The sequence below is a fragment of the Malaclemys terrapin genome, chromosome 8, assembly GCF_027887155.1.
Source record: "Malaclemys terrapin pileata isolate rMalTer1 chromosome 8, rMalTer1.hap1, whole genome shotgun sequence".
Taxonomy (NCBI): domain Eukaryota; kingdom Metazoa; phylum Chordata; order Testudines; family Emydidae; genus Malaclemys; species Malaclemys terrapin.
This window is the reverse complement of record NC_071512.1, coordinates 65041710-65054289: the sequence shown is the minus strand read 5'-3', so window position 1 is coordinate 65054289 and position 12580 is coordinate 65041710. Positions and strand designations below refer to the sequence as shown.

The 12580-nt window shown below is 40.7% G+C and overlaps 1 protein-coding gene across 1 annotated transcript in view; it reads left to right on the top strand.

The window, feature by feature from the left end:
• Positions 1-12580, top strand: part of KCNT2 (potassium sodium-activated channel subfamily T member 2) — a 296278-nt gene that overhangs the window by 221378 nt on the left and 62320 nt on the right. The window contains exon 23 of the mRNA XM_054037517.1: positions 3174-3308. Within this exon, the coding sequence (XP_053893492.1) occupies positions 3174-3308 (135 nt within the window). The remainder of the gene's footprint in view (positions 1-3173; positions 3309-12580) is intronic.

Here is a 12580-nt window from a genome sequence, read left to right as displayed (position 1 = left end):
TAAGAACATGAATAAGACGACGTTGGAAAAAAGGAGTCATCTCTTCCACTGTCTTATTACTTAATATCATCACTGGTCAATATTTTCCATCAAAACTGTTTAGTTTTTCCACAAAGTGTCTGCTTTCTCTTAAAAAATTCAGTTTAATCAAACCCCCAAATTGGAATATTTTCTTCTGTGGGCTGGGCTTCATGGCTAGCCTGCATCTCCCATGATGCTCCATAGCCAGAGACTTCCCCTGATTTGCCATCTTTTCTCTCTCTCCAAGAAGAAAGATAATAATGTATCATGGGAGAATTAGTCTGACCAGGGAGCCTAGCCCATAGAAGAGAATGGGGCAGGAAACCAAGCTACAATTCCCACGGGGTCTCCTGGCAGCATTTTCAAACTGAAATATTTTGGTTTTCAGCCAAAATATTTCAATATTTGAATTTTGACCATAAAAGTTAAGTTTTCTGTGGTATGGGATTCACTTTTGTCCAGCTTGGCCTAGTCTGTCCCTCCACAAATGCAAGTCGATGCCACACCATTCTATTATGTTGCGATCACATTCTTTCCACTTCTGACCAAAGAGTTTTGTCATGGGATCGGCCCAGTGCATTTTTGGTCTGCCCAGAGGTCACTTGTGGTCTCTGGGGATCCAGTCACTGATGTGAGTTGTCCACTATCGTCTTGCCTATGGGATTCGGAGGAACAAACAAAACATACCACGGAACGTTTTTTGACCAACTCTACTTAATTCAGAAATTATCCAGGGACATTTAAGATGATATGGCTGATTTTCATTTAACACTATTTTAGTTATTTTTGAAATGTAGTTCTTTGTTATTTAATCCACTCAAGGCTGAATGCTGGTTAAGTTCAAGGCTTCCAGAATTGACCCAATGCCTATTGGTTTCAAACTAAGCATACTTGTCAAGCTGAAATATACTGGCGTCCCAAGCCACATCCTCCCCAGTTGAAGGAAATCTTTTGAACAGATTCAGACTGCTGCCCTCACTGCAACATATAAAAGAAAGATAGCCTCACAATCCTCTAGGTTGTCTTCTCAACTTAATCTTTGGGCTATACCCTACAGCTAATGAGCTCCAAAAAGGAGCAAAAGCATTTAAAATAGGCCCTGTAGTATTAACCTAATTTAATACCCTTCATGGCTTGGGACTGAAGGCCTCAGTCTACCACTTGTGGGAGTCCCCTCTTAGGTGGGTTATCCCCTACAGGCCAGGCCAACCATCCCCTTTCACTATTCTCTGTTGCTCTATTAAATGAATACTGGATAGCACCCCTCAAATCAGTTTGTGCACCCCACCATCAATAAATTAATGTTTGGCAGCCTCCCCACCAGTAAGTCATCTTTCCTGGGCCCTACATCTTTGCAGGGCTTTGTCATTGCTGCTGCTCCTGCTTCTCCACTAGTGTACAGAAGGCTCACAATTTCTCAGCTTCTTATTTTAAAACCTTGGCCTTCTGTGCTTCTCACTTCCTCTCTCCCCTACTCTTAAAGGAGCAGCGGCTCAAGAGACTTGTCTCCTTCCTTCCTCCCATCCTTTATTTAAAGTATAGCATCTCAGGGCCATTCTAGCCTCTTTGAGAAGAAGTGCAATGTCTCAGGCCAGTCTGCTCCCATGCACCTGATTTCCCCTTTTCTAAATCAATTAGATCTTCTCTCCACCATTTTTTTCCCCAGTAAGGCTCAAATTTGAACCTATATGATTATACTAGTATAACTTGCCACATAGACACTCTTATTCCCATATGAGAATATCCTCATGGGGGGAGGGGGTTTATACTAGTATAAATTATCACTATAACTCGTAAAACTTTCCCAGTAGACAGGCTCTTAGTAGTGCACAGGTTGCTTGTTTCCTTCCCTTACAGCCCGTTAAAGGACCAGTGGTTCTTGGGCCAGTGTTTCTGTCATCTCCCCTCACCTTTAGTGAAAGTAACAGTGTTGGCTCAGCCTTCTTGTCAAGGAAAAAATTCTATTTAAAAGAAAAAAGAATGAGAGACACAAAGCACCTAGGTGTAAGAGGAGGTGCACCTGGATGGCTAAGAAGAACCTTCTTTATGTTATGAGGAGAGCCGGGGTAGCAGGGCAGCAACTTTACCACCATCCTGGAGAAGAGGTTCTGGGCTTATTTTAAATGGATTTATTGGGGAGGGAAGCTTAAACTGAGGTGGCTGTTTAGTATTTATTAAATGGGGCAGAAGAGAGTATAAATTAATTGGATTTTCAAGGCCTGTTTTTATTATAGATGTGTGTTTTATATAGCACATTTTAGATAAGGGAAAAAAACCAGGAGCTAAATATTGTTCCGCCTTCATTCGAGACTAACTATACACAACAAACTCACACAAATACATGTTATGGTTTCTTGTAAACACTTGTGGAGCTAAAAAATATTTAGATGTACATTCAAAATATTGAAACCATGTTTTCCAATGAATGTGTATCAGTATGAATTTTGATTTGTCTTTTTCCAAGAGACATTGGCCTTATCCCTTGGGCTGGAAAAGGAAATCCTTTGACAGTTCCCACTACATAAATTTGTGTGGGAAGCTATGCTCTGAAAGTAACTTGATTCCTGCTCTTGCCTGTGTAATGCTGCTGCTGCTGCTTCTGGAAAGCTACCCTTGTGCAAAAGTGATCCTTCAGTAGGAGGGAGAATAGGGAGTCAGTGAGGGACTATGAGATGAGAAGCTAGAAAATCAGCATATCTGACTGCCTCTGTGCGAAGGCCCTTGATATATGAAAAGGTACTTTTGTGTAGGAGGCAAAGACACTTACATGAAACAGGTAATGACAGTGTAATGAGTTGTAGAAGACCTTGTAGGAGAAGGGGAATTAATACATATACACATGCGCAGCGTAGTGTAATTTTACCAACATTCTTTTAGTGAATGGAGGAGGACAAGCAATCCTCAGCAATCTACCAGCAGGATTCTATTTTACTTCAAAGAACATTATAATTATTATTCGCATTGTCTCTGTTCTACCAAAACACTTACATGAAGCTGATAGTTACAGTGCCTTCAGAGACGACCACCAAGTGGTAGGAATCAAATGTAAGATTGATGAGCTCCCAGGATATGTTGCAGTTGAGTTTTTCTAACTCATATTTATCCTGCCATGTATTTATATTGGTTTTTAATTCTGTTCCTCTTTACAACAGCCTAGATGATTTGCTAAGATGTGGGGTGACCTTCGCTGCCAACATGGTGGTTGTGGACAAGGAAAGTACTATGAGTGCTGAGGAAGACTATATGGCAGATGCCAAGACTATTGTAAATGTACAAACTCTCTTTAGGTAAGTGATTTTGTAACTAACCCATACAGCTATGTTAAGCGTGAAATATTTTAGAATTACTTTTGTGGAGGGGGAGATGGAAGTGTGGCTTCTCAACCATTTCTCTTAACTTCATTTTTTTCTTAAACACCACTTTATATGATCAAGCAAAAGTTATTGCTGCTTCACAGCAATATACTCAGGTCTCTTGGGACATGGAAGGGTAAGACTCCAGCTCTCAGATATGACTCCTCACATTCCAAGATGGCAACTTGCTACTTCTCCAGAGGCTTTGGAAGGTAGCTGACTAGTCTGTGGGAAGGGAAAGAAGGCAAGTCAGCCACCCCTGGAAGACTTGAGATAGAGGAAGGTCACTGGACCTTTGCCTTAACAAACATCTTGTGATAAGGCCATAATCCTAAACTCATTATAGACAGTGGGTGCTGGGAGAGAAGGAGGAATACAAATTAGGTGAGTGAAGGATTGATGTACAGTAACTTGGACAGTTGTTCAGATTTTGAACTAAACTAGAATTTTGCCTCTTTTGAGAGGTAGCCACTCCTAGTTAAGGTCTGTGTTACATGTCACAAAGTTCCAGGGGACAGGGAGGGAAAATCTGAATCCAAATATTGAAGAAAAATAACAGGTTCTCTTTCACAATTGGAATTACGTAAACCATTCACTCATTGCTTGCAAACGATCCAGCAATAACTATGGGAAGGAACTAGAAGATAAAGTGCATATGTGGTTATAAGAGTTATTTTTGTCTTTCTCTAGGACTAATAATCAGAAGGGACTAACGTGTTCAAAGTAGTACTTTAAATTGGTTCTCTTAACAAGTTTTAATTAACAATATACCATAGCTAAGTCCTATCTTGATAATTTTCATGTACTTTTCCATCTGTTCTGCTTCTGGTAGAAGGTCTATGATCACAGCAAATTAACAGAAGTAGTTAGACATGTTCCCACTACAGCAGGCTCTCTTCCCTTTTGTCATAGTGTCATCTATACCATCAGGATTAACTGTAAGGAGAACACTTGCCAATATTTCCATTACTGATGATTAGGTCTCACTAATTGTTTTCCCTTGTAGAAGAACAAATGCCTCTTAGCTCATTTGGTAGATCCGTACAGTTCCCAGTAAAGCACTAAACCCTCTCTCTGAGCACGGATTTTTAGCAGCAGGGCCGACTGTTCAAAGGATGCAAAAAAAAAAAAAAAAAAAATCAGAACAAAACCTTGCTTACTTTAGCCAGAAAAGAGACTCACACAGCTCACAAAGAGGAGAAAAAAATCTCTCCTTAAAAAGTATTGCTCAAAGTCAGAAAAAGTGGAAGGAGGCTGAGAAGATGGTGCTCTAATGAAGAGCAAAATGGGTTTCAACTAAGGTTTGTTTTTATACCCACTTTTGCCTAAGAGCCTGGCTGGAATTCAATGGCATCTCTTTAAGATCCTGATTCAGCAAGGCAACTAAGTAGGCACTTAGTGTTAAGGATATGAATAGCCTATTGGCTACAGTAGTGCTACTCACATGCTCAAAGACAGGTATGTACTTAAGTGCCTTGTCAAATCATGGCCAAGAGCCCTAAAATGAGGAAATGATTAATTCAAAATGCATTTTTGCCAGTGTAGCACAGTTTAACTATTAGGCCTTCAGTCCTTCACCTTAATGAGAATTCAGTATCCCTTCAAATGAATTCCAAGGGATTTTGACACAGAGATTGTAGGATTGGGCCCTTCATTTTGACAAGTCCATAGAGTGCTGAAATTTCATCTGTAAATATTGTAGAAGCTGCACTCAATCTCATGATGAAACAAAACATTTCAAGTGAGAAATTGTATGAAACTGGCAGTGAAATAAGGAAATGGGGCGGGGGGGATTTCATTCTCCAATAGTCTTAGTTTTGTGACAGATTTTTTCTTTTGAAATTTCAGCCAAAATAGTTGAGACCATTTCTATGAATGAGGCTAGGGAAAAATAAGTTTGTTTGTTTGTTTGTTTGTTTTTAATGAGCAAAAAAAAAAAGAGAGACCTTTTTTGAACAAGTCTAGCACTCCCTTCTTTGGAACAGGGACTTCAAATGTGGGTGGGAGTAGCCTTTGTGGGAGGGGATGGCCTTTTGCCACCACATGAAAACCCTTCAAAATCCAAGTTATAAGCCCTTGAAAAAATAAAGGTTGCACATGCTCAAAGACTTCTTACATTTTAGTAGCTATATTCACAGAGATTCAGTTTGCATAGAGCCTATTCCAGCCCAGGGATGAGCAGAACTTCCCCTGCAATTGCAGATCTGAGCTGTTTTGGGCCATGCCAAGTCTGGACCTAGGCATCTGTGAAATGCCTTGTTCAAGTAACTCCCACCTGCACTGATCACAAACATTCTTCCAACATGCAAGTCACACCCTCTGTGTATGTGTGTAACTGCAGCCCGCCAGCCACACCTGGGTTACACTATGGCTATCACCAGCCATGGCTATATGTTAGGGTGACCCCAGCACACCCTGACTCTTAGATTTCCCTCCAGAAATATATGTCCTATACTTCTGAGACTTCTGAATAATACAAATTATGTCAGGTCCATTATTTCTTTAGATAAATAATATCCACGGAACTTGCCACCTCCCCAATGTAGTTTCCAGATACTTTAGTTTAGACACACTGGGTTGGACAAAACAATAAAACAAGTTTAGAAACAACAAAGGATAGATTTTAAGTGAGCACAAATACAGAGACATAAGAGTCAGAAGTGGTTGCAAGACAATTAAAATTAAAATACAAGTGGTGCCTAACTTAAACCACATTAAATTAAAAGCAAAAGTTCTCAGCACGTGCTTTAAGCAGTCTTACTGACCCAACTGCTTATGCCAGGATCTCTTCTCCTAGAATCCAACTAATTCTTGCTGTGTCACTCCAGGACAGAAGGAGGAAATTGGGACAAGGAACTATGGTAGGGTGAGCCTAGGGCTGGAAGCTGGCAGAGGGAAAAGAGATGGAACCTGGGACTAGGAGCCGGGGGCGGCAGGGGAGAAACAGGCCAGAAGAGTCTGTGGCCAGTAAAGGACTCTCCCCTCCAAACCCTGGAATAGAACCCAAGATTCCAAAGTTTCACCGTTCCCCTGGTTTCAGTGAATATCTGTGAAATCCACTGGCAAAGTGTCCCATCCCTATTTAGGGCTGGTCCACATAGAGGATGGCAACCTACTACTGCTAGAATTTCGTCTGTTAGCTCAAGTGCCAGAGATGAGGGTGGTGGATACACTGATGTCAACACATGATCGAATTTCATTTTTTTTTTAAAGCAAACAAACAACAACCCTAGAAAATTACACAAAAAATGTTCAGAGAACATTAAGGTTTCAAAGTCAAGTACCCCAAAGTTAGGAAAAGCCATAATTAAGTTTGGCTCTGCAGATATGTACAATTGTTCTATGTCTGTTAACAACTTGCACCATGTTTTCACTAGATGGCAGCATAAGCTCATATCTGAAGCATAACTATTATTATAAAAATATATCATTACAGGGGTGAGAGGAGTGAGATTTTGTTTGTGTTTTTGACCAAGTTAGAAAAGAAAACTAGGTCTTAAAATGAAATATTTACCCATAACTAGATTTTCAGAAAGCTTTCATAATCTCATCAGTAGTATTTTATAAAACAAATGGCAGAGGAATGGAAGAGACTAGTTTCCACCCTGTGCACCAACATTAAAGGAGAAAAGATGTAAAAAGATGTATCAAATATTGATGAGGTATTAATATGTAGAAATAATTTGTTACTAGTGAAAATGCACAGCATTTAGATCAGAGGTTTACATTCTTCATAGAATTTTGTAATGAGTTTCATAGGGCTAAATATTGGGGCAATTACTTTCACAGTTTTATTAATGATGTTAGACCAAGCTAGAGTGCATATGGTAAGGTCATTACATATGCAGATGATAGCAAATTTAGAGTCATAATTATGGGTGGAGGTGGTGGATGAAGATAGAATAATCTAGATTAGGCAATCAAATAGCTGAGAATTTTAGTGTTTGAACACGCTATTCAATACATGTTAGCACAAAGTGATATTCTTTAGCAGAAATAATGCCCAAATAAATTATATTTTGAAAAATTTTCTGTGAGTTAATATGATGGGGGAAAAGGGTTCCATGTATAAATAATCTGAGCAGGATGTGAGAGGGAGAGCAATTCAGGCTGGATTCTAGTAAACATGATTCTACATTTGAGATTTGCTTTGTAATAAAAAAGCAGCAAATTGTTACCTGAGTTTTTCATGGCAACACTATAAAACAATTTTTAAGCATTGAAGTATTTTGTTAAAATATGTAGTTCATGACTACAATGGTCTTTGCATCTTTGATTCAATAGTACCTTTAAAAATTGAGTAAAGTGAATATACAGCAGAAACTAAGTCACATTGAATGGGATCATTCAAAAATTTAGAGACCATTCTCTAAATGGAATCATTTAGACCTTTGACCTCAGTAAGGTAAAATAATACTGTTGAGCCTAGGTTGTTGATTCTTATGAAAGTTTTCTGACATTGCTCAGTGTTTTACATTGATTAATAATCTTGCTCAGTTTAAAGTTGTCTTTCTCCTCAGACGATGAATGTGCTGTTTATAGCATATTTGTTTATTTGTTGAAATCGAAAAATTGCACCATGACAATTAAAACTCTGGCATGCCACCACTTTGACTCAATTAAAGCTCAAAAGGGAGTAAGAAAGTGTGTATCAGTCTCACATGAATCTTTAATAATTTGAATGCAAAAGAACAAGCTTAGCTTAGTTTTTAAGTATAAATAAATGTATTGGGCAATGTATAGGTGCTGGCTGGCCAAAAGGCCATTTCTCCCCATTTCATCAGTTGAAGTCATCTAATGATTCCTCACTGATATGTTAGTCTTGGGGTGAAATGCAGAGCCTCCTCAGTGGATGCTTTTTTACTCTAGAATGGGTTTCCCTTATTCATTTGGCAAGCCTAACTGACCCCAAGCATGTATTTTAAGGCCCATCTGGACAGGAGACACTTGATATGGATTTAATCAGACCACAACTTCATTATTAGATGTCTGGCACTACCCGGGAGATAAAAGTGTACAGTGCCGGTAACCCCATGTATATTCCGTAATTACCCAGGGGGTTTCCACCAGCTCCCCCTCTTTTTCCATCCAGGTCCTTCCAGAAAATCCATTGCCCCCAGGACTTTGTAGGAGGGGTTAGGTGGGCTATAAGAAAGGGGTTGGCTCCCTGCTGTTCCAACCATAGGAGCCCCGAACCCCACACTGTTCTGTTCCTTTAACCAGCACCTCCTTTTTAAGTCCTTTACCAGGCCATTTATCTGGTCACTGGATGCCTTCCCTATGGAGTACCTGCACTGAACATCCGCCACAAGGAGGCACCAGCAATTAGCTTGGCTGCCTCCCCTCCCCCAAACCCAGTGACATTTCCAGACATCTTCCAAGAGCCTTTTGTATAGCAGCCCAAAACATGTCACCCCCCAAATTTGGTCAGTGAACCCCCCTTCTCTCAAATGAACTCGGTTTCCCCTTGCATTGTGCAAGGATAGTCGAGGACTCCCGCAAGCTGAGTTGCCAATGCCATGTACCATAACACCTTCCCCATCCTGATGGGCCATATAAGTGACCAGCATCCCAGATCCTCATATGCCACGGCTCCATAGCACCAGCAGCATCTACCTGAGTTCATTGCTAGCTCCTGGTGCAAGCCCATGCACTTTGTTGAACTGAAAACGAGACAGGGAATCCACTATGCCATCATCCAAATGCAGGCACGTGCTTGGAAGGAAAATATGTTAAGGCTTAAACATTGTGGCACAAATTCCCTCACTAACTTCATAATCCTACGTGAGGTGGAAGTTTGGTGATTAATAACATGGAGAAAGGGGTTTCCAATGCCAGGGTTTATACCTTTAAAGCCTTCCGTCCCTTACATTCTCCAGGGGGTGAGTCAGTTCTGCAAAGCTGACCACCTTTTTGCAGCAGTTGGACCTTGTTTCTTCCCCACTGTCATAAAGCACTACTGACTTCCTCTAGCAAGCCTGGACAACACCCTTCTCCCTTTAGGTGCAGTGCGGTCATTTACTCAGTTTTCTGTTGAGGAGGTGTTGGGGCAGGATTTAGAGTTAGAGGGTTATTTTTTGTTCTATTTTGAGACCATATTAGTTGGCATTGTGTCTGCTTAGCTGTATTAATTTACAGTATATGGTTTTTAAAACAGTGTAAGTGTGCCCACTAATAGCAATGGACACCTTACAAATTCTATTCTATATAGGCATTTATAGAATATGCTCATGACTGTAGTATCCTAGTGCCTTAGAATAGCGCATTAAGCAACATGACTACATCCTCACTGTGTTCGTTCTCATCTCATCCCCAGACAAAAAGCATATGCAGTTGAGTGTCTTGTTTTGATAGGCTTTGAGAACATTTTAAAATTAAATATACCTGTTGCTATGTGTATGTTAGAGAGGCAAGGTCAAAAAAATATATGCCTTGCATATGAAGTGGAAAGTGGTGATGTTTCCTTAGTTCTGAGAGAACTCATTCCACAGTTTTAGCCCATCCCCGGAGAAAGTTCTCTCTCCCATACAGATGGGCTTTACTATTATTGTTCTGAGTAGTGAAGTTGTTGACCGCTGTCTTCATCCTGGATGGTCTTTTAGGTATCCTAGACCTAGGCCATGGAGATCTTTGAAGATAAGGACAGAGACCTTGAACTTAATTGGAAATTCTGTGGGAAGCCAGTGTAGAGAGCAGAGGACATGGGTCATGTGCTCATGGTAGCCTGTGCTGCTGAGATGTCCTGCAGTGTTTTGTACCAGTTGGATTTTTCTAAGTGCTGAAGGCATCTTGCCCAGGTGTATCACGTTGCTGTGATCCAGACAAGAGGCAACGAATGCATGAATAAATGCACCAGGTCTTTGTCTACTAGGGTGGGGAAGAGTCTCTTAGCCAAGCAGAGATGATAGAAAGCATTACACATGGCTGTTGCTATGTGATTTAAGGGCCTGACTGTGATTTAACAATCTTTCTGGAGTCAGAGGCAGTAATTATGACTGTGTTACATCTCTCCCCTTGAGTCCTCCTCTTAGTCCAGAGGAAAAGGGGTCTGCTACTAATGTAACTCGTTAGCAGATTATTTCTGCTTCCACATCACCTCAGCTCTGGCTGTCCCTGCCCACTCCTCACTCACTGGTATGGGATGAGCAATAGTGACTCCCTGGAGACTGTTTTCATTCTTATGATGTGATCCACAATTTAGGTTGCCTGTGCATGGACTTAATGAGGTGCCTTATGCTCCTTTACTCCCCTGCGCAGGCATTTAGAGCCACAGACAATCTTACCTGAACATTAATCAGATTAATAGTTGCACAGTACTTTCCCTATAATTCCACTAGAGGGCAGACGTAATTTATACACAGATTTACAGTCCAAAGAATAGTTTTTAAATTGACTCACTAGGAACAGTCATTTTGCGTAACCTGATGATGGTCTAAATCCAGCTCTTCCAGGGACCCAATAACTTGGGTTCCATGTATAAATAATCTGAGCAGGATGTGAGAGGGAGAGCAATTCAGGCTGGATTCTAGTAAACATGATTCTACATTTGAGATTTGCTTTGTAATAAAAAAGCAGCAAATTGTTACCTGAGTTTTTCATGGCAACACTATAAAACAATTTTTAAGCATTGAAGTATTTTGTTAAAATATGTAGTTCATGACTACAATGGTCTTTGCATCTTTGATTCAATAGTACCTTTAAAAATTGAGTAAAGTGAATATACAGCAGAAACTAAGTCACATTGAATGGGATCATTCAAAAATTTAGAGACCATTCTCTAAATGGAATCATTTAGACCTTTGACCTCAGTAAGGTAAAATAATACTGTTGAGCCTAGGTTGTTGATTCTTATGAAAGTTTTCTGACATTGCTCAGTGTTTTACATTGATTAATAATCTTGCTCAGTTTAAAGTTGTCTTTCTCCTCAGACGATGAATGTGCTGTTTATAGCATATTTGTTTATTTGTTGAAATCGAAAAATTGCACCATGACAATTAAAACTCTGGCATGCCACCACTTTGACTCAATTAAAGCTCAAAAGGGAGTAAGAAAGTGTGTATCAGTCTCACATGAATCTTTAATAATTTGAATGCAAAAGAACAAGCTTAGCTTAGTTTTTAAGTATAAATAAATGTATTGGGCAATGTATAGGTGCTGGCTGGCCAAAAGGCCATTTCTCCCCATTTCATCAGTTGAAGTCATCTAATGATTCCTCACTGATATGTTAGTCTTGGGGTGAAATGCAGAGCCTCCTCAGTGGATGCTTTTTTACTCTAGAATGGGTTTCCCTTATTCATTTGGCAAGCCTAACTGACCCCAAGCATGTATTTTAAGGCCCATCTGGACAGGAGACACTTGATATGGATTTAATCAGACCACAACTTCATTATTAGATGTCTGGCACTACCCGGGAGATAAAAGTGTACAGTGCCGGTAACCCCATGTATATTCCGTAATTACCCAGGGGGTTTCCACCAGCTCCCCCTCTTTTTCCATCCAGGTCCTTCCAGAAAATCCATTGCCCCCAGGACTTTGTAGGAGGGGTTAGGTGGGCTATAAGAAAGGGGTTGGCTCCCTGCTGTTCCAACCATAGGAGCCCCGAACCCCACACTGTTCTGTTCCTTTAACCAGCACCTCCTTTTTAAGTCCTTTACCAGGCCATTTATCTGGTCACTGGATGCCTTCCCTATGGAGTACCTGCACTGAACATCCGCCACAAGGAGGCACCAGCAATTAGCTTGGCTGCCTCCCCTCCCCCAAACCCAGTGACATTTCCAGACATCTTCCAAGAGCCTTTTGTATAGCAGCCCAAAACATGTCACCCCCCAAATTTGGTCAGTGAACCCCCCTTCTCTCAAATGAACTCGGTTTCCCCTTGCATTGTGCAAGGATAGTCGAGGACTCCCGCAAGCTGAGTTGCCAATGCCATGTACCATAACACCTTCCCCATCCTGATGGGCCATATAAGTGACCAGCATCCCAGATCCTCATATGCCACGGCTCCATAGCACCAGCAGCATCTACCTGAGTTCATTGCTAGCTCCTGGTGCAAGCCCATGCACTTTGTTGAACTGAAAACGAGACAGGGAATCCACTATGCCATCATCCAAATGCAGGCACGTGCTTGGAAGGAAAATATGTTAAGGCTTAAACATTGTGGCACAAATTCCCTCACTAACTTCATAATCCTACGTGAGGTGGAAGTT